This window comes from Zootermopsis nevadensis, unplaced genomic scaffold, assembly GCF_977971745.1.
Source record: "Zootermopsis nevadensis isolate Lab colony 2312 unplaced genomic scaffold, Znev_1.0 Znev_ptg000024l, whole genome shotgun sequence".
NCBI lineage: Eukaryota > Metazoa > Arthropoda > Insecta > Blattodea > Termopsidae > Zootermopsis > Zootermopsis nevadensis.
This window is the reverse complement of record NW_028259156.1, coordinates 5,901,226-5,923,189: the sequence shown is the minus strand read 5'-3', so window position 1 is coordinate 5,923,189 and position 21,964 is coordinate 5,901,226. Positions and strand designations below refer to the sequence as shown.

At 37.6% G+C, this 21,964-nt stretch overlaps 1 protein-coding gene across 1 annotated transcript in view; it reads right to left on the bottom strand.

Annotated features, from left to right (window-relative positions):
- LOC147872721 (uncharacterized) overlaps nt 1-15,907 on the bottom strand; it is a 178,031-nt gene extending 162,124 nt beyond the window's left edge. The window contains exon 1 of the mRNA XM_087355047.1: nt 15,508-15,907. Within this exon, the coding sequence (XP_087211173.1) occupies nt 15,508-15,534 (27 nt within the window). The 5' untranslated portion in view covers nt 15,535-15,907. The remainder of the gene's footprint in view (nt 1-15,507) is intronic.
- Between the last annotated feature and the right edge of the window lie 6,057 nt (nt 15,908-21,964).

Sequence of the window (21,964 nt, the reverse complement as noted above, 5' to 3'; positions counted from 1 at the left end):
ATAAATAACAATCCATGTTCAGTAATCACTAAGCAGAGTTAAATGTTCACGCATTATAGACGTCAGCACTCACAAGCAAGCAAACTGTTTTTAACACTTCTGATTTGACAGAAACTACCGCTACGTGGCACTACTGCTACGTCTCACACAACACAAAGGATAGGTAGTCAGTGCATCTGCTGGCTAACGCGCTGTTACAGTAAACATGCACCCACCCCAAGTCCGTGCAAACAGACAGAATTTAAGTAGTATCTATAGCATTTATCATTGTTTATGTAATAAATATCAACCAATACGACGCTCAAAACGGTTACCGCTGCAAAACATAATATAACTGATATATTATTCTTTGATAAAAACAGAACAGTAACATAAAATTATACCGGAAGGGGGACTAGGTTAAGCAGCAGTAACAGCATTTCCCCTTATAAGGGTTTGTTTAGCTAGATGCCGAGCAGCACAATACACTTCGGTAAAAAACCTATCTACTGCTGCTCCGCTCTGGTGGACATCCGACGAGTTATAATTATGGCATGCCCGACAATGGGTCCTGAACAGAAACACAGACACCATCGTGCTTTTCTTCCTTGCGAGAGTTACCATGGAAACTGTGATACAGGGCTTGACCTCACTATACTTGTGCGGAATTAATACGCTAAAACAAACGTCGATCTGGTCGGAATATACATTTACTTACTCAGAGCCATCTGTATGATTTTAGCAACGACGTTATTAGACGTAAATTAAAATGTAAATGGCACGAGTATTTTTCAAATGACTTTAAGCAAATTGTTTTTAGAGTTCTTTGTGTGTACTGACAGACAGACAAACGGGCAAATTGATTTTAGCAGACACTCCTTAAGGATGGGAACACACCGAAAAAGGGTTCATATGACCATAAATGCTATATATGTCTTTGTAGCCTGTAACAGTGCCCTATACATAATATATTTAAAATAATATAATGGACACTATTGCCATACGCGTTTCGACCTCAAGAGGTCATCATCAGTGGCATCAGGGAAATTAATACATATAGTCAAATGGTTCGAGCAAATTTCATAATTAAAATAAAAGGTAATTGACAAGATGCTGTTATTCACAGGAGTAAAACTCGCACTTAGCTGTTGATTCCGTTGTACGGTGGAGTTCACAGGTACAGCCACCGTACATAATAGAACAATTGACTATCATAATATTCCTATCCGTTGCTGTAGTTTGCCTTCACCGCGAGAAACTTAATACATTGAGGAGCATCTATTGACCTCAACATTACACTCCAGGATTAACGATCTTGATATAGTCTCGTTACCAACAGGCATCTACGATCACGTTGTGAAGGAACACAAAATCAGATTCCCACAGTTTATGCATTATTAACATAAGTTGCGTAAAGCAGAAGCCATGTTTGTAAGGCTGTTTATCACCCAAAACAGTTTAATGGCTTTCGATAGGATTTCGTATTGCAAGTCTTGCACAGAACATTATCAAACGATTTCATTAATTACGTTTTGCTCATCTGTCCGATATAAATGAAGTTTACACGAAACTCTAATCGAACTTCTTAATGTTCAACAAACGACTCAATGTAAAAATGGCACGTAAATATAACAAGCCATAAATATAATTAAAACTAACAATATATATAATTTTGTAGGAGTTAATGTTTCCATGGATGTGAATTTTAAAATGGCTATCTTCTATCTATATGTTTTACTGTAAATATTTTAAAATATTATACTAAAAGGGGTCATTTTCGTATAGACTGAATGTAACTTAATATTCTGGTACAATGGTGCGTTCTACACTCCGATATAATATTTACTGAAAAGTCCCATTTACGAATTAGACATCTTTTATTTTCCTGACTTAGTGACGTGGCGTCATATTTCTGCTACGTCTCCTCCTTAACGCTCGGAGTTTTGCATTAAATAACAAAGCTTCTGAAATTTCGTACCAAGCACTTAAAATGCCATCCTCGAGCTACAACGCAGCACCGAGCACGTACTCAGACGGCCTTCTTCAACACGGTGCCATCAGAACTGCTACGTCCTTGAGCAGAGTAGAATGAGCGAAAGTTTTAAGTGTTTCTACAGACAAAAATCTATCCAGTGTAGTGTTACCAACGATCATCATGAGTAAAACAAACATAAAAGACAGAGATGCGGACTATGGGTGTTGTAAATTAAAATAGGGTCGGGACTCGAATCTTTGCCACTGTTAAAAGTGAAATGCATCGTCAAAAGTTTATCTCACTTTGCCGTGTGTGTCATTTGGTAACGCCATATTCTTTGTCTATGGCCTTTTCTGGTCGGCGTCGCTCCGACCGAAGACGGACAATAACGAAAATTTGGCGCCGAATTTGAAATTTCAGGAGATGAAGACGGCTGTAACTCGGTTAGGAAGCTTTTCCTGACCCACATCCATTTGAATTTTTTCATTACCTTACTGTGCAGAACCCATCTTTACATTCGCCTTAAACATTCAAGTTGTGTATGCCTTGTATTTTAAACCGTGTATTCGCTTTGTACTTATAAATTTTACTAATATAAAAACTGTCAGAACCAACAATGTATACAAAGTCGTGAATAATGTATTTGAAATATGTTAGCAGTCTAAACTGCAACAGGTTAGGCCTAGAAGACTCCAATGTTATCTTATTTCTATTTCGCAATTCTGAAAAAATTGTTGAAAATTCAATCCGATAAGAAAACGTGAAGAAATTCGTGTGGCAAAATTAGCTGCTATTAATGATATATTCATACATGTAATATCTAGAATGGCAACTTCTGAAGTGCCGGAAATTAAAAGAGCAGATACACGCGACGTAGACTTCAACTTTTCGTGTTAATCTGTTTTTTCAAAGTGCATAGATGTGTTCCTGACAACTCGCTACATGATACCAAGCACTTATCTCGATACTTATAAATGAAATGAACAGAGCAAATTATCCATCGGATGACAGAGTTAAATGTTACGTTGTTGTAAATGAGGGCGAACGTGGGTTGAAGTTTTTTTTTTTCAGAATAAAGCTGAGGAGATTGTGTTGATCTCAGACAGAAAAAGTAACAGGATAATTGAGAATATTACATTATAAGAGGCTTCATAATATATACTGTACACCTAAAATTGTTAAGTTGATGAAGGTTAGATGGACATGACATCGAAACATGTAGCACACACGAGGAAGTACGTAATTTGTACGAATTCTAGATTATAAATTCTTGGGAAAGGACAGCCTGAGAGTCCTAGATTCATACTGACAAGTACTACATGTAGAAAATCAGATTTGTGATGTAATTTACGTTTATTTGTAAAAATTTGAGGTTCTCGTGGTGGTGAAGATTTCGATGTTGTTCTTCTTAGTTGTAACGCAATACAGACTCGATGCTTTAGTAACAACCTTCGAGTCTGCAAGGCGTCACAACCTAAAATAATATCTTATATTGAATTAACATGTATCGGGAAACAGTGTTTTAGAGCAGATCGTAATGAAATTTCAGATTCTCCTAAAAAGTTTTTAAGAATAACAAAGAGTTCAGTAATTTCGTTTCACATAACTTATAAATAAATTGCTTATTGACAATAGTTGTTTCTTTCAGAATGTCAGGAGATTTAACATTGAAACAGAGCGGATCAAACAGAACCAAGCAACAGGCCTTAAGAAGCAGTTAAGTGTTTACTTCTGTAAGAATGTCCTTGAACGTCTATAGCGTGTTCCTCAACCTGTTCAGATAAATTTGTTACTTTCATCACACTCCAAAATAAATAGCGGTAAGATATATTAGTGAGTTATCTTTATTTGTAAAGCAGATATATTTTCCAAACGCACCAACCGAATTTTAAGTCTAATTTCGGTAATAAGATAAATAGGTTAAGACGTAGAGCTAGTCGATAGTCCAAATATAACTTAATTTTAAAATAAAAGAACACCAGAGGTCGATTTTGACATAGTTAAAGTGAATATAGAAATCCTCTGCAAACGAGAATAAAACCGACGAAGATGAAAACCTCAAATCCTACACGAGAATAAAAACACAGCTCCCACCCAAAAAGTAGAAGAATGAGAAAGGCGAATTTAGTGTTCGTGATTGTAATTATGCCCTTCAGTTATCGCTGTGATCATGGCCACAGTTTTCTTGCAACAAGTAGACCAACATGATCCCTATCGCCCCTACATGACAAAATTATGCAAACTGCTTTAGCCTCCGTCTTGCCTAATCTGTTCTAGCGGTCGAACTTGTGTTTCTTGTCGTTGGTGGTTTCAGCCCTGAATTTCGAAAACTGAGGGACCATCAAGTACGTACTTTGAGCGCCAGGCAGCGTTCTATTAAACTGAAAACTACGTCATACATCGCGTTCGGCCCACTTCCGCTGGTGCGAGCAGACAAGTTTACAGCGTCAAAAGTGACTCAAACGTTGCTTCATTTGCGTGTGCAGTCTGTGAATTTGGTAGATTCTCAGGTTACATAGATCACACAACAAAAAGTATATTTTGGTTAGGTAAGGGTTTGGAGAAAACATCGTGGTGCTTCGTTCGGGGTTGTCGCATGGCCTTATGATGCTCTATCAGATTCTTTACACAGATTGTCACGAACCAATCAAAAGTTAACTGGAGGCGAAGCCTTGTGCAGGCGCAAGATATCATCCCTTGCTAGGTTAAATAATTCCTGCGACAATTAGATATACAGAAATAAAATAATTGAATATTTTCAAGTAAAGATAAAAGAACCAATCAACTTCTTTTTCTGTCACATTTCCGCTTGCTGTTATCACCCTGAGGATGGTGGCATTAAATTCATTTGAAACGTCGGTCAATATCAAGTGTATTACATTATTCAACTCGCGCAACCTTGACATATGTGATTGATTGTAATATTGGCATATCGCTAAGCCACTGATTGAAAATCAAAGTACGTTGTAACGTATAAAGAGGAGATAATGTTCGTTATAAGGAAGTTTATTCAAACGCTGTAACGGGTTTCCGCTATACGACTATAATAGACTACGTTCCTTTCGATAAAGAGGTCGCCGAAGGAAGTGATCTGGAAGCCGATTCGCTTTAACGAGAACATTCTGGCAGCCAAGCAGGTGGCATCACAATCAGCGTTCCTCGAGTCTCATCGCGGACCTTGAGAACACTTGCTTTACGACAGCCTCGGCCGATGTGCGAATCCCTGACAACTGGCCTCCATCCCCGTGATTTTTTTTTTTAGATTTAATAGCGTGAGTCAGTGCGTCCGTTGGCAACCCTTCAGCAACGGTCACTCACGAGCCCGTATCAATACCAATATTTAGGAGTAACACAGTGTCTCCATATTCAAGGCTGAACAATAATTTGTATTCACGACTTAATCAGTACGACTCTTGGTAAAACAACAACTTTCGTGACCGGAAAATTTCACGTGTGTAATTTACTAATTAGAACTACAGTAATAAAACATGGCAGAAATACTTTGCTTTGAGAGGAAAATATCTTCCAAACAAACCATTAAGACCGAAACGGATATATAAAATATTGATACACAACATCTTTTAGAAATGCTGAATGGGTTGAACTGGTTGAGGTTCGTATCACACGCAAATTAGCAGCAGCTAAGCGCTTTCGAGACACACTATAAAACAAACGACAGTCGTTAAAGTATCGATGAGTCACACTGACCTTTCGACGAGCGGTCAAATAGGAAATGAAAAATCTAATGAAACATCAAACAGAACGCTTCATATTACGTTCCTTTATCTGTCAACAGAGAGTGCTCGAATCGCAGTGTAAGTGGACAGGGGTACAAAGCCTGAAGGGGAACAGCTGTAGTGGATCGGTACTTCAGCATACTGCCATCCTGCAAGTGTTGCGACTTCATTACAATACTAGTAATGGTAAAGGCGAAAGGTAACGTTATACCAAGTGTTTAACAAAGAACCTCGCCATTTAAACGAATAGTAACTTGCGAGCTCTTGGCGCGGGGGTGAAGAACAAGGTGATAAGCACTGCGCGCGCACCTCCACCCGTTCTACCTGGCCGTTCCATGCACCGACCAGGCCGTGCCGAGCGCAACTATCCTCAGCACTAGTGAGCTCAGCAAGTAATCTGGTCCCTACCTTGCATATAATGGAGGTTTAGTTAGACGCATTCTTAGCTCAGACATTAGATCGAGGCCGAGCGATTAGCAGCACACTCCGGCCGCTTTAGTTCCGAGGAAATAACACCAGTAGCGACTCTGGTAACAAGAAACGTAAGAGAGTCTATAGTGGCGCCTGTGGTGGGAATTGGTGGCTTCTGCGTTCGGCTGAAGTCATGATTCTCGTGGTCCGTTTTGTTTTGGTGGCCTCAGACGCCGTCATCATCTGTCCATCCGAGTGTAAAATAAAATTTTGTGACGTAATTCAAGAGTTTTGATTAAAACCTGCCGATTTACTGGCCTTTAACAATAGTTATTCAAAAGTTTCACCTACAGACAAAATTTAATCTGCCTCCTTATATGACTTCTGTAAAATTCAGAAGGCCTACAATCGGGTTATAAAGTTGTGAAACAAATCATTGTTTCCAACACAAAGACCACTGCATCGTTATCAAAATGCTTAACACACAATTTTCTTTACGTGACTGTTTTATTTAATCAAGACTATTTTGCAGGTATTTCAAGAGGGTTAACAGCATCTTTGTCACCCCTGACATCTCAAGATGAACATTACGTCTGTTGTCTTGTCCTTACATGAAATTTCTGTCGTAAAAAGAAAGAAAATAGTATAAGGAGCGAAGGTCAGTGCTTTGAGAAGCAACTACTGACGTTTTTGTGACGGCAGACAGAGCGGGCCCTAGGGACGTCGGCCGATGATCTGATTTCGCAGGCGACGGTCGGACTGTTGGCCGGATTCAATTCCCCCACATCCGACCGCGTGAGCTACCTCAGCGGTGAAGCAACACAATTCGTCAGATTCTCTAAACAAGCAGAGACCGGCTGCCTTACCCCTTCTTCGTCAGTGACTCCAACCAAACACTGATCATTCATTCGAGCATACGCGTTACATTTATCCCGAGTCATCTCATTCATGCGAAGAGTTAGTTCAACCGGTAATTCGTGTTTCGCTGAGTGTATTTCTGATTTATTCAGGTCTTTCCACATGTGTGACAAGACACTTTTGTACCTACAACAGTCTCTAAAATTCCATTCCACTATTCAAAACTGAGCGGTTTCTGAGGAAACCGACATAGTAAATCCAATTTTAAACTTTTTTGGAAAATCCTTAAAAACCATCCCAACATCTGAAATTAATTTTTTACAATTCAATTTCAAATGAATGCATTTACATGTATTGCAACGCAGAAATACAGCTACAGTTGTGTGTGGTTTACTTATACAAAATATAAGACAAAAATATATAAATGTTTTTATTTTAAAAGTACAGCAGCGTAGACAGGAAAAAACAACGAAAATTTCACCACTCATATTCCTCTAGACCAGTGGTATTCAGCCTTCTTTGTTCGCGTACCCCCAGATATAATTTCTCTTCAATTTTGTACCCCCAAAGTTGTTGGTGTATAATTCAAGTTATACGTAGTATATAATCTACATCTAAAATAAATTAAATAAATTACATTACTGATTATTCAGTGTTTGTCATAAAATAATATTTTTTTTTAAAATTTCACGTACCCCATAAGATGTTTTCGCATACCACCGGGGGTACGCATACCCCAGGTTGAATACCACTGCTCTAGACCAGCGATACATAAGCGTGGTTCTTTGCGAGCCAGCATTTAAAAATTCTTCTGCCTGACGACCCACAGTTTTTCAATTAGGGACAAATTAAATATATTTTTTTGTTAATACGCCAGTGTTATATTTTATTTATTGTTGTGTGAATAAAAGTGCATTTACAAATACAAAAATAAACTTAAAAATTCGTTGGTAACATTTACTTGACTAAATCATTAGTAATGCAAAAAAATTATGCTTTGAATTTCGCAACGCGAACCATCAAAACGTTCTCGCGACCCAACATTTAGGAACTCCTGCCATTCACTAATAGGTTTTTTGTCGCATGGTATTATCTACATATGCGTGCAGGTTTAACGTAAAAGATGACAATACTAACTACAAAAAACATTTTGAAATAAAGTCTTTTTTCATAGAAACTCCAAAATAAACCTAATTTCCAAATCGGCGCTGTTTCAGCACTATTTCAGTTGATATAGGTTCATGAACTAATCACAAAATAATTACTAAAAGTACTTGCCACTAATCTGATGCATTTTATACTTCCCAGGATTTAAGGGTTTGTAAATTAACTCATATTATTTTTACCTGCCAGGAACAAATTTTACTGTTCAGCTCACAACGTGATCCATCCACTCTATATAAGCTTAATATACTTTTAAAATCTATCCCTGCGCTGAACAACGCTAGTTTTGTCCCCACAATACAATTTAAAATATATTCATAGAAGGGGTTTTAAATTCATCTCTCCCGTTGCATGCTGCCCATATGAAATTTTATGAAAATTCGTCAATGAGCGGCTATGATATTGACGTCCGAGTGCTGTTAAAATTACATATGGATATTTGATTAAATGTCAGATAGATCTGTGGAATTGTTAAATAACGTTCCGATTACTTTGAAAACAAAACAGATACATTGCAGAGTAAAAATTAAATACTGATTTGAGTTAATTTGGATTGTTATAGAAATCCAGTATTATTCTACAAGTGCCACGAATCAGCCAGCCAAGAAGCTAACATTCCCTAGCTTAGACCATTCGCATAGGTGGAATTGGTAAACAGTGCCTTGTAAATTATAACTGGGTATTTTTGTCTTGGCTGAAGGCCTTGACAGGCTCAGACCACGGGCTGATGTTACTTGTGCGAGGATGACCCCCATTAGGTAACTCGCCCTCCACCTAAAAGAACTTTAGGTCGATGGGTGTCTATGAGTTAAACCCAGAATGGTTGACTGAAAACCCCTACGGCTTCAGGAAGAATCATTCTGGCTTTTCGCCTCAACCACTGGGAAAGGTGGGCCCTGCTTCTTTCGAATTATACACTGACATTTGTATTACAACTGAGGAAAAGCATGGAAACTTCAGTGAGGGTAGAAACAGTGCAATTTTTCACGGCCACTCTTTATATAACCCACCAGAACATGTAGTATCTCTTGTCGACTGTCAATTCCTTCACGGGCAAAGGGGGTCGGTCTATTCTACTCGCAGTTCCCGGTAATTGGAACAACGGAGTTTAAAACGCACCCACTCGTGACTGGAGGAAGGGTAAAAAGGCTTTTAAAGACAAAGTTAAATTCATCTTCACAAATGAAATTGTTTGACGTTGAAAGCTTCTACAAGTAAATTAATACTACTTTCTCCGTACCGGGTAAGAGAGGTTCATTAAGGCTCGCCTGAAGCAAACCTGCTTCTTGTGACGTATGGGAGATTGACCTCAGTCCCAGGCCACGGGTGACGGCGACACCGCGCAGCCTACGATAACAGCTATTCATGAGATGATAATGTTGCGTCATTATTGTGTTGAATATATACTTGCTCAATTTTATCAGTCAAATCACAATAAAATATTATTATTAAATGTTAAAATATTAAAATATTACAATTAACATTTAAAATATATTAAAATGATGCTCTCTATCGAATATTTCGATTTACATTAGAGCATCATCTTTTACACTACATGTTTCGGTTCTAAATGAACCATCTTCAGGTGTATGATCCATATAAACTCAAATGTAATATCCTAAGTGCAATTCTTCGTCAGATGTCCATCAAATATCAGAACGTTTTTCTCTTCCAGACTTATTGTACTTTAATATTCAAGGTCGTTTCGTAATGTATGTCGCGCTTAACGTGATCTTGTGTGGGTGAAACGTTTTGCAGTGGTTTTTGTATCGGTCATAAATGAAGAGTGGAGGAGGTTCGTCACGGCAATACATTCAGACGGACGAACCTCCTCCACTCTTCATTTATATTTGATGGACATCTCACGAAGAATTGCACTTAGGATATTACATTTGAGTTTATATGGATCATACACCTGAAGATGGTTCATTTAGAACCGAAACATGTAGTGTAAAAGATGATGCTCTAATGTAAATCGAAATATTCGATAGAGAGCATCATTTTAATATATTTTAAATGTTAATTGTAATATTTTAATATTTTAACATTTAATAATAATATTTTATTGTGATTTGACTGATAAAATTGAGCAACTACGATAACAGTTTAAAAACTTACGCAAAAGCTAACCATTTTAAAATATTAAAACAAGAAAAAATGCCAGAATGGTCTGGAGGCATGGGACTTGATCACTCGGATACTGGGATAGTGGGTTCGAATCCCGCTCAAGGTATGAATGGTTGCTAGTCTGCGTCTTTCTCTGTTGTGCTGTCCTGGCCTTGCGATGGGCTGATCATTCATCCGAGGGGTCCTAGCAATGTTTAAAAAGATTAAGAAATCTCCCGTGTATGAGGTGGCGAAAGGTCCTTCAATGACGGTAGAGTTACTGGTGATGAAAAACGACGAATAGCTAACAAACAACTGGCTCGCCTTCCGTGACTGTGTCCGTTTGTGTTCTTATACAGTGCGTTCACTGACTGTCACTTGCCGGCTTCCGGCTAGAACTGCATGACTCACCACCAATAATATAACAATATTTTATCATTTCCGGGAGCCGGGCAGCATTCAACTTTATCAGTTTCTCTCAGTAACGGATTAGCGTAAAACTCCGTAAGAAATTCATGACACCGGAAGACTAAACCAAGAACTTTTGTCTCAAATTCCCGTCTGTAACGAAACGAATAAGATCGTTCAGAAGCAAAAATATTGCGGGAATGCATGATCCGAAATTTTATAATATCCTGACAAGTATGGTGTACTCCATGGAAACACTACTATGCATTGACAGAAGGTTTCGCCCTTTCACGAACACATTTAGTGAAATTATAAACATTGCAGACAGTTTCATGCAGACGGAATTCCGACCACACCCCACTACATTTCTCCCTTGAGATCCCCTGGCTTCCAACACATCCTGCACACCACGGGTAATACGATCCGTAGTTCCGTAGTATGTGCCTGTCGTCGGGAACAGGCTACCTTAAAACATCTTCCACCATTCTGTTTTATTCTGCCAAATAAATACGAGTACTGAAATGACGGACCGGGTAAGGTCATATGAGGTCTAAGAACGTCTTTAGCTGACATATTAATTTTTAATTCAGAAACAGAATTTAAAAAACTACGAACGCTGAATCAACAGTAGGTAGAGATCAGTGTTGTCCAAATATCGGTCCGTGGGACACATCAGACCCAATAAGACTTGTAAATAGAACCGTGAAATTAATTGTTAATTCGTTACTAGTTACTACGTTCATTTATTTTCTTTACTACGAAGGGTCTGAAATGAAAATTCGATTCATATCTCGTTTGTTGTTTTACGTACAATTGGCACAAATGCTATTGGCTTTTAAAAGCCCTAATGTAAAATTTAAGTTTTTCCAGGTAGACGTTGTGTCAAATACAAGATGCTCCATAAATCAACGCTATAATAATATGTGCAGACTTCAATAACATTCATATATAAGCATATGCTGTGGTACTTTCTCATTTCTAGATAAGTATTGTTAAAGATAACGAAAACTGGGTATTAGTTACCAAAAATAGTTCCAGGAATTGGGCTCTTGAGTTCAACACGGCCCCTTAAACTAGTCTTCGCAGTATGATACTTACTGTCAGACGCAGTCCCGCATAACAGCCATTATACACTCTTAGTCTAAAACGTCAGTCTTTAATTCACACTACAGCAAGTGTTCGAATAGGTGACCTTCTGCGTTCCAGCGTACCTTCTTTCCCTTAACCCGATGCCTAAATCTGTGCCTCCAGTTCTGAACATGACTGCACTCCACTTCAATGACTTACAAACCAGTAACTGGCTCTTAGTCCGTTGATGCACAACATACACTGGGCCAGCGATATTTTTTCCCGTAGCAAGCGCTTTAAAGAAGAAAAGTTAAAACTTTGGCATACTTCACAAGTCTTCTCTTCTGTGAAAATGGCTGACTTTTGGGTTGTAACGCCGTGCGTCTTGGTAAAAGTTTACCGACGTTTCAAAAGTACTTGTCTTTATAGTAAAGGCAATGAGTAGCTTGTGAAGCTGGAAGATAGTGGAAGCAGTAAGTACCTCTGAAATGTTGGTAACATTTTACCATACTACACCTAGTTACAGCCCAGAACACAGCCATCTTCATTCTCGCCGCGGTGAGAACCTCAAATCCTACTTCTCTTACGTCTTCAGAGACTGGGTGCCCCTGCAAGACATCCACTAGCCTACACGCAGTACGGAGTTGTCGGAGAAGTTGCCGCTCAATCACGGCGACAGACTCGTCATACAAGAGAAAGCTGAATGCTAGTGGACATGAGAAAACTGCATAACGCAGGGCTACATAATTTTTACTCTCTAATAATATATATTACACTAACAAGTCAGTAGGGCAATTCATGATGAAATCCATAGAAGATTAAATTCAGAGAATGATTGCTATTATTCAGTCCAAAATGTTTTGTCCTAACTCCTAATATAATTACAAAGACTAAAGTACTCAAAAGTGTAATTTTGGCATCGAGAACACTAAATTCTTGGACTGTGTCAATCGTCTGTGTTTTTAAAAAGAACACTGCCTTTCTGAAGCTGCATCTACTTACTTCATTAGTTTATAAAGTGGGGAAGGGCACTTACTCAGTTGGGTCAGATGGAGAGTTCCTCTGTTACTGACCCCTTCATAATTGATTTGTAATTTTGCAAGTTGTGCTGTATGGGTGTGGAACTTGGTCTCTCACTTTGAGGAAAATTGATTGAGGGCCTTTCAGAACAGTTCTTTGAGGAAAATATTTGGGCCTAAATGGGAGGGGAATGTAGCACACAGAAAATTGCACAATGAAGAGCTTCACGCCCTATAAGATTAAGAATTAGTTGGATCTATACTACCTCTCCCCCAAGTGCCTACATGGCGTGTAGCGGGATAACTTTACTTTACTTGCCAGTCATTACAGTAGTTATTGCATCCTGATTAAATTATCTTCATTGCCAGAGCACAGATCCTTGTCAGGAAGTAAACCTTTTTTAAATGCGTCTGATCATGGATTGTAGTTCCATGTTCAGGATTATGACAGCTGGGTTCCCTCTGGAAGGCTGCCATGCAAATACATCATTCATTCTACAAATATTAAACATATTGTTCTGAACACATTTCTGCTGAACTGCTTTGTAATTTTGAAAGTAAGACTGTGAAGTGACATGGTTACTTCAAAGTTGCTGCTAACCACCCCACAGGAGATACAACATTATAAAAATTTGATTTTTGTTCCTGTAGGGGTAATATATCCACAAACTAAAATTACTTCTTGCCTCTTATGCAGAGTCTGAAGGAGCCTGAAGCAGTGTTGATTAACACCTGGATTTCCAAACCTACACAGTAATACTTAATACTTTCCTTACATGCATTTGTCATTTCCCTGAGTTTTCCTACTAACTGATTCTGATTCTGCCTCAGATAATTCGTTGATGCGATAATTGTTCCTGTGCCCAAGCGTTATCTTCACGCTTCGTCCTGCTTGATCCTCGTTGGTCAGGGGATAGCAGACTAGGTGGCCCCAGAAACAGACTGGTCACAGAGAGGGAGGGAACTTCGCCCCGTAGTCCACACAAAACCAGGATCACGATTGACTATGGTCGCCAGATAGGGAGTGTTTCGAATAAGTATTCGCATACACCCGAAAAGGGGTGATCCTCCGACTTGCGGGTTGGGCGTGGGGCTAACATTTCCTGACCGTGAGAATAATAAATTGTTCCGACGTTTTGTGCGTGTCCTCTGACTGGGACGGAATATTAGCAACTTACCAATTTGCTGGACTAAGCGTAATCAAAGATAAAAGACAAATGACTTTTTCTTATGCTCATTTGCTCTTTAACGTGATGCATGCAATATAAGCATATGTCTATGTTAGCTAATATGTTACCTTAGAATTGTATTCTTCATACATGCCCACAGTTTACATGTGCATTATTTTTTTATTTAGCCACAAGATGACTTTAGTTGTGTTGGGAACACGTGATTTAATGCTCTATTACTCAACGTTAACTTCTGGGTCGAAGTATAATTTGAAAAAGTGGTCAGAGGAGCAGCAAGGAACGAAAATCGAACTGTGGCACCAGCTGCAGAGACAATCAGCAGAAGACAGGAGCTCGCCACTGAGCTACTACCTGCAATGAAAATATTAGTTTTAATAATTAAGTGTAGCAGTGTGCATTCTGCTACCTGGTAATCAGTTTATTGGTAAATTCTTTCTTTCTGTGTAGTTACAGGATTCCCTCACCAAAATGTCTTTATTCCTTCTGAGGATTCTGACCTGCGAGTGTTGTGTTGTTGTCAGTTGTGGTTTGGCTGTTTATTGTCGTGTAAGGAAAAGAGAATTTGCGATTCGATCCGTCCGTCTCTGTGAATCCGCTGTTCGTTGAAGTGTTTTGTTTTAATTGTCTGCATATCAAGAACGAATTAATGTTTCAGCTGCTTTCGATCTGGGGTAAGTAATTGTTTGCTTTGAATTGAATTGATAAGAAGATGTTTACAGGGAAGTGAGATGAGTTTATCCAAATAAAATTCTTCTTAACTTACTGGGAAATACAATTAATAAAACAGGGATCAGAATAAACTTCCAAGTTGACAAGGCGAAAAATTTCGTTCTCTAGGAGTAGTAATTTATTTGTCTCGAATTTAAATGTAGTGTGAAATATTAAGTACAACAGGAAACTTCTGGAATGGACGTTGTAGAAATTTATTTTCGTGTCTGTGTTCAGTATATTAAGTTTTTTAATGAAGAGATATTAATTGTTTGTTTACCATAAGTTTAGTTTGGCGACAGACTCCGCTCCAGGTGATGAAGTTATTTGCTTATTTAATTAACAGTGCTGCCAGTGCAACCTTTAACAATGTCTGAATGTGACACGTGACCCAGTCATAAGTCCCTATCAGCTGTTTAGCTTAGCCGGAATTCAAGTAACTTCGTTGATGTGGCCGGCGTGTGTTGCTGCTAGCATTTGAATTCTTAAAAATGACATACAATCCCTCAAGATAACATAGACAATTAAAGTAAAGTAAAGCTGTCCCACTATACGCCATGTAGCTACGGGGGGGGGAGTGGTGGTATAGCTCCTACTTATTCATGACCTCAACACTAGATGGGGGTGAGTGGTCAGCATCACGCCCCGGCCGGCTTTACCCCCGCGAAAGGACCCCAGTACCCATTGGATAGGAGGCTGGGTGTGCCACAGAGCCGGTCTTGACGCAGAGGCTAGAGGAAAAAGCCTCTGCCCCCGTCGGGGATCGAACCCCGGTCGCCCAGTCCGTCATTGTACCGACTGAGCTACGCCGGCTCTAACACAGACAATTACAAATGCAAAATGAAATAATAATATTAATAATAAGTAGGAATCTCTTGTCTTACCAATTGTGAAGAGCAGGAGACCTCCATGTTCCAGGCAGCAAAATTTGAATATTTTATTAAACGGAAAGATTGCAGAAAAGGTTTTCACTGAATATAAAAGAATCTTGTTTTAGAAACACTTTATCCACCACCTGTTCACAGCACCGTTCGTTGCAGACTGACCAAAGCCAACCAAAAAGCTAACTGAGGACGGAGTCCTGCGCAAGCGCAAGCATCGACCCTACCAATACAATGCTGACGTCATGTATGACGCAACAGTTAGTAAAGAGCGTGCAATACGGTTCATTCAGGCGTGCATAAGAAAAGAGAAATGAACCTTATGGTACGCCAGCCGAGATTGTTGCAGGTGTTCGTATTTAATATGAACACCTGCGTTTCATATTTACACATTCTTTGTAGTTACAGAATTACAAATTGAATTACTCCAAGTTATAATTTGTAAGAAGTCAATAATTAATATTAAATATTTTCTGTGTCAACTAAATCAATTTAAAAGTAATGAGGAGGGACTTGAAGTAAATTTTGTAATTTGTTTAAAAATGACACCGTGTTTTTCATACTTGTTTAATTTTAAAGACGATTTTTGAGGGTCCCGGGCACTGTTGAACCCATCGCCCCTACGACAGGGATGAGTTTGCTTTGAATTGAATTGATAAGAAGATGTTTACAGAAAGAGAACTGAGTTTAACCAAACAAGATTATTGTTAACTTTCGGGGAAATACAATTACTAAAACAGTGATCAGAATAAAATTCCAACTTAATAAGGCGAAAAATGTCGTTCTCTAGGAGTAGTAATTTATTTGTCGCGAATTTAAATTTACTGCGAAATATTAAGTAGAGCCGAAAACGCCTGTGATGGACGTTGTCGAATATTTATTTTTGTGCTTTTGTTCAGTATATTAAGTCCTTTAAAGACAAGACGTTTAGATATTATTAATTATTTATTATAAATGTAGTTGGGCTTTTATGAGAATGTATTTGAATCAGATTTATAATGTTATTGTCAGTTTTAGGCGATAAGAAGGAGAAAGGGCACAACTGCACTGACCAAAAGTCGACAAACCCAAAAGCTGTGATTGTTGTGGAGTTGAAGGTTGTGCATAACAGCAGACTCCGCTCCAGGCGGCAAAGTTATTTCCTGGTTATTTAATTAACAGTACTGCCACTCTAAACGATAATTGTGAAAGTGAAGTAAAAATGATGCACATTGTGTATTGAGCACGTTGCACCAGTGCGTCATGCTGTCAGTTCCCCGTTACCTGAAGACGGTCACTGACGCCAAAGCATGTTGTAATGACAACTCTTGAACAAATAATTATTGTTTAATTGAAGCTTAAATTTTTATAAATGCAATGGGAACAACAATAACAAATAGAAATGAGGTCCATGATGAAATTAAGAGTAGAATTCAATCGGAAAACGCTCGATTGTATTCACTACCCAAAATACTGAAGGTCAGGATACATAAAACAGTGATTTTGTATGGTTGTGAAACATGGTCTCTTATCTTGAAGGAAGAACGTAGATTACAAGTAATGTGAATAACAGCATCTAGTGCAGTCATCTTGTTAATTACCTTCTATTTTAATTATGAAATTTGCTCGAACCATTTGACTAAATGTATAAATTTCCCTGATGCCACTGATGATGACCTCTTGAGGTCGAAACGCGTATGGCAATAGTGTCCATTATAGTGTTAATAGTTGTTGGTTTGTTCACTCCATATTCTAGATTACAAGTGTTTGAAAACAGGCTCCGATGGACTGGTCATGTAGCGCGCATGGGGAGGGGTAGGCAAGGTGTGCATGCAGATTTATGGTAAGGAATCCTTATGGAAAAAACCACCAGACAGACCAAGAAGGAGATGGGAGGGTAACATCAAGATGGATCTTCGGAAGTTGGGTTGTGACGATGGCTAATGGATGGAGCTGGCTCAGGATCGTGGCCGGTGGCGGTCTTTGGTATTGTCGGTGTTGAACCTGCGGGTTCTGCTACCAGGGAGTTAGTTAGTTAGTTAGTTAGCTTTACTTACAAGGTTTTTACGAGGCATGCGGAGAATGTAGTACACAAGGGAAAAATGGAGATATGAATATAGAATTTTAGTTGGAAGACCTAAAGTAAAATACCACCAGGGTGGATAATATTAAAAAGTATCTTAAAAGACGTAGAATGCCAGGGTGTGGACTGCATTTATCTGGGTCACGTTGTGTGTGAGTGGGAGGAGCTGTTATGAACAGGGAAATTAATCTACGGTACCCATAAAAGTTGTTTACTTTATTGCCCGGATTAATTATTACTAATTGTCAAAAATGCCTCTTCTTACTGGAGTTTCTTAATTAGGCACGTCGGTATTTTGTCATGAGCTGAGTTTGTAAGATCGCGATTAATCTTACGTCCGCATTTATCAGTTTTCTAGTTGAGAAAATTAATAAACATGGCTTCAGGGCGTCTGAATCTGAACAGACGTTTGCTGCCATTTTTCTCCTGCTTTACTTTTATTTACTTTAATTAGTTTAGTTTAGCGTATATCAACTTCAAATGGTCTTCCACTGTTTATAAACACGTAAACTTACGTCACTGAAATTGTGTTTATGAATATTGCAGTTTCTGAGTGATTTTGGTACAATTCACCTCTTCTTCATTTCATGTTGAGTTCAACTATTTTTACATTTAAAAGAATGATAAAGAACTTTCTTTTTCTTATATTCACAATTTTTTGATATTTTTATTTGCATTTTTTTCATGCAAGTGTTTTGTAGCCACGTCAGCATCACTAAGATATTCACCTTTTATAGCTTAAAGTCTCCTAAATATTTTTGAACATTCAGTGGTAAATCAAAGAAGACAACTCAGCCATTACAAGGGTTAATGTTTCTGAAGTAAATAATCGCTGTTTACACTGCAGAACTTTGAATTGTTTATTTTTAAAGCAGATTGTGTTTGTAAGTGTCACTATGTCTGTTCCATTTATGTGTTAGAGAGTTGCGTAATGAATCTTCAATTAACAACGTTAACATGCCTTGTGTGTGTTATCTACTCAGCTATGAGTTTATGTACTTCAATACTGGGAGTGCCGTGAATAAAACACTTTAAACAGACCTCTATCTAACATTGGATGCGTCTTTTAAATGAGATGACTATAATGTAGGAATTATGCAGTGATGGTGGGTGTTAATTTGATTTTGCGTATTCAAATAACTTGTGTCTTTAATGTCAGCACAGAATAATTAGTCTGTAGTAACATGATGATACTGTAAGTGTAAGTGAAATATTTATTAGTGTTGTGATTTTAAATCTTGGTGTTTCATAGTGGCAAGTCAGATAAACATTGTTTTATTACGGTCATTGATTTTGAGAAAATAAATGGTAATAAGCACACAGAATGGTGCAGATTCCAAGACACAGTGGTAATTCCATGTTGTAAAGTTGCATCAAGGTGGAAGGTGGCCATTTTGAATATTGAAGTAAAAAGATAATTTATGTATGTGCTCACAAAGATATTAGTAAGGAGAGACATGAAAAATAATTAATGTAAATAAATTATAAAGAGAAACATTGACATGCATTTTCAGATCAAGCATGTCTTGACTTTTCAACCAACCACTAAAGTTGTAAAAATGCTTTCTCATGAATTTTCACAAAGAACTTGGAACAAATGAATGGATTTCCATTAAATTTGATATTAGGGACTTTTCAAAGTTTTCTGCACATTACATTTTTTGTAGAAAATAGTCAAATATATTGGATATTTTACAGGATAATTGTTTCTCATGCAATATGTAGAACATAAATTGCCAAGTAGACATTCATTGATGCAAGAATGTTAATAGCAGAAGATGTAGAGATAAATGGCCCACAAAGTTCACTTCTGCTATCATTTCCAGAGTTGAAAACCAATGGACTAGTTCTCATCAACTTTTGTACTGAAGGCATTTGCTCAAATTTGTGGAACAACCCAAAATGTCCAAAAGATGAGCCTAGATATTAAACCTTTTCAATAATTGCTATTTATAAGACAGCAAAGTTAGTATATCAAATCTAAAACTTCTTGACGATGGTGAAGAGTCAATTGAATAAAAATTTTCTTGGATATTATCCATCGTCTAGTAAATATAAATAGGGATTAGCTCTATCTAGTGGGCCCAACTGTGTAGGAACCTGAAGACGGAGATAGAGTCCCATCTCCGAAACGTCGTTTTACGTTTTATATTTACTAGACGATGGATAATATCCAAGAAAATTTTTAATAAAGCAAAGTTAGTATTTACAACTTTAAAATCAGAAAATTATAGCCAAAATCGTTACTCTTTCTTACCTGAAGAAGTGTACCTAGAGTCCATGTCTTCTCAAACGATTCGTAGTTACTAACACGGTGAATAGGTTTATAATCATTCTAAGATTAGAAGCTACTGAAGAAATTAAAAAAAAAGTTACCAAAACTTGAGAAAATCGTTGTTGGGGATTTCATGAATCTTCTAACTAAAACCTTCTTCATTACAGTTATTTCGGTATATACTTATTAAATTAAAAACTAAACTAACTAAAAATGTATTAAATACTAATATTTATGGCTGTAATAAATGGCCCATGCAGTCCGTCTCATTAATCTATAATAAATACATTTTATAACTTGCTGACTTACTGTGTTATTTCTTGACAATGCTTAATTCGAAAAATTATATTAATACTTTCTCAAGATTCCCTTGTTAATTAAGAAAAACAGTTTTTTTCGACACTAAAATAGTTTATAATTTGTGAATTATTCACCAGTTATTTGATTTTTACCATTCCTAATTACAAGCCGTGCACATTTGTTCCCACTATGAAGAGGCCGTTACTGTCGATTACCAAAATACAACAGCAACAAATAAATGTTCAAGCACGTAACCCGTTCATGTAGCGAAAAAAATGATGTACTATTCAGATGTAGTTTGCGTCTGACTTGGTTGCTGATGGACATTGCGTGTAAAAATAGGTTTTTAAAAAAGTTCAACGGGGAAATGTGTTTTTAAAAGCAGTTTAATATTTGGGCCAAAGCTTTTTGTGCAGGTAGTGGGTTGACAAATATCGGTTTGAGAGGCGCGTTAATTTTGACTGCACCAAGTCTCGAAGTGAGGTTATACTCATTAATTCAGTGAGTTTAACATAACGTCGCTAATGAAGATGACCCAGAAGGCTAAAAAACCAAGTTATCTCCTTCGAGAGTTGCCCATGCTTGCGACGTGCAGGTTTTCAAAGAGTGTGACAAAATTCCTAACAACTCTAGAAGGGTATGTTGTATATAATTTAATGTATATTTCGTTCTTCTTGTTCGTAACTTTTCACACATTCAATTCACCGACCATTCACTAGAACAATATATTTCAGTCCATTGTGATCATCATTATTTGCGATTCCCCTTTTTTGGGTAACTTTACTGCGAACAGTAACATCTCTTTCCATTCTGAAGAAATAATTCAATGTATTTTGTACGTAATAAATTGAATTCGTTCACTTTCTGGTGTAAGCAGATCATATTCTAGAGACATTTCCGTATTGTAAATTGTTATTATATTTTTCAAATATAATTTTTATTATGTTTTAAGCAATGCAATAGCATTTTTTCATCGCTTTTGGCAGTAGTGAAATACTTTTCTTTCTTTTTCTCGAATTTTGTTATAAATTTTTTCCTTCTAATTTTACAGGAATTTATTCAATTGCCTATATAGGCTTGTTCCATGACACAAGAAACATCTGTAGTCCTCAAATGATAACGTGTGTAATGAATTGTTTTTTTCTAGTTGGCCATCCTGGTTTACAACCTCATAGAGTGTATGACTTCTTGTCACGCATGTGTCTCATCCTTTCGGAGGCGGCCTCTGAGGAAATTTTTTTCTGTTACAGGAACTACATTGTATTTCTTCAGAAAGTAGAGTAACGTAGTGACTTGGAAAACCATGGAGAAGAAATACTAGGATTTTGTTTATGTATGTATTTGTTGTATTATTAACTGATTTATTCTTAATGTAATATTCCGATAACGCAGTGGGTGTGATATCAGTCTGAGAACTAATTTTTTCCGCCCTTCTGGAATCCTGAAGAAAATAATTAGAGATTCAGTTGTGGTGAGTACTTTGGACAGGTTTATCCAAGTTCAAATCATCCAGGATATCTGTCAGAGTTGACCATATCATGAGAATGTTAATTCAATATGTCTAAAATAACATTTGCCATATGTAGTCTTGCCCTGTCTTGTTGCGAAAATGTTTCCATGTAATGAAATAACGTCCTACACTGCATCTTTCAGACGCCAAGCATGGGGATCATCAGCGCCTCTGATATGCATATTCTATTTATTGATATTTCAATTTATGTGAAACTGAGCTTCAGAGAACAACATGTGTTGAATAAGTGTTTGCTCTTCTTCTAAATATTAATGAGATGAATCACAAAAGATGACTTAGCGAACTTCATCAA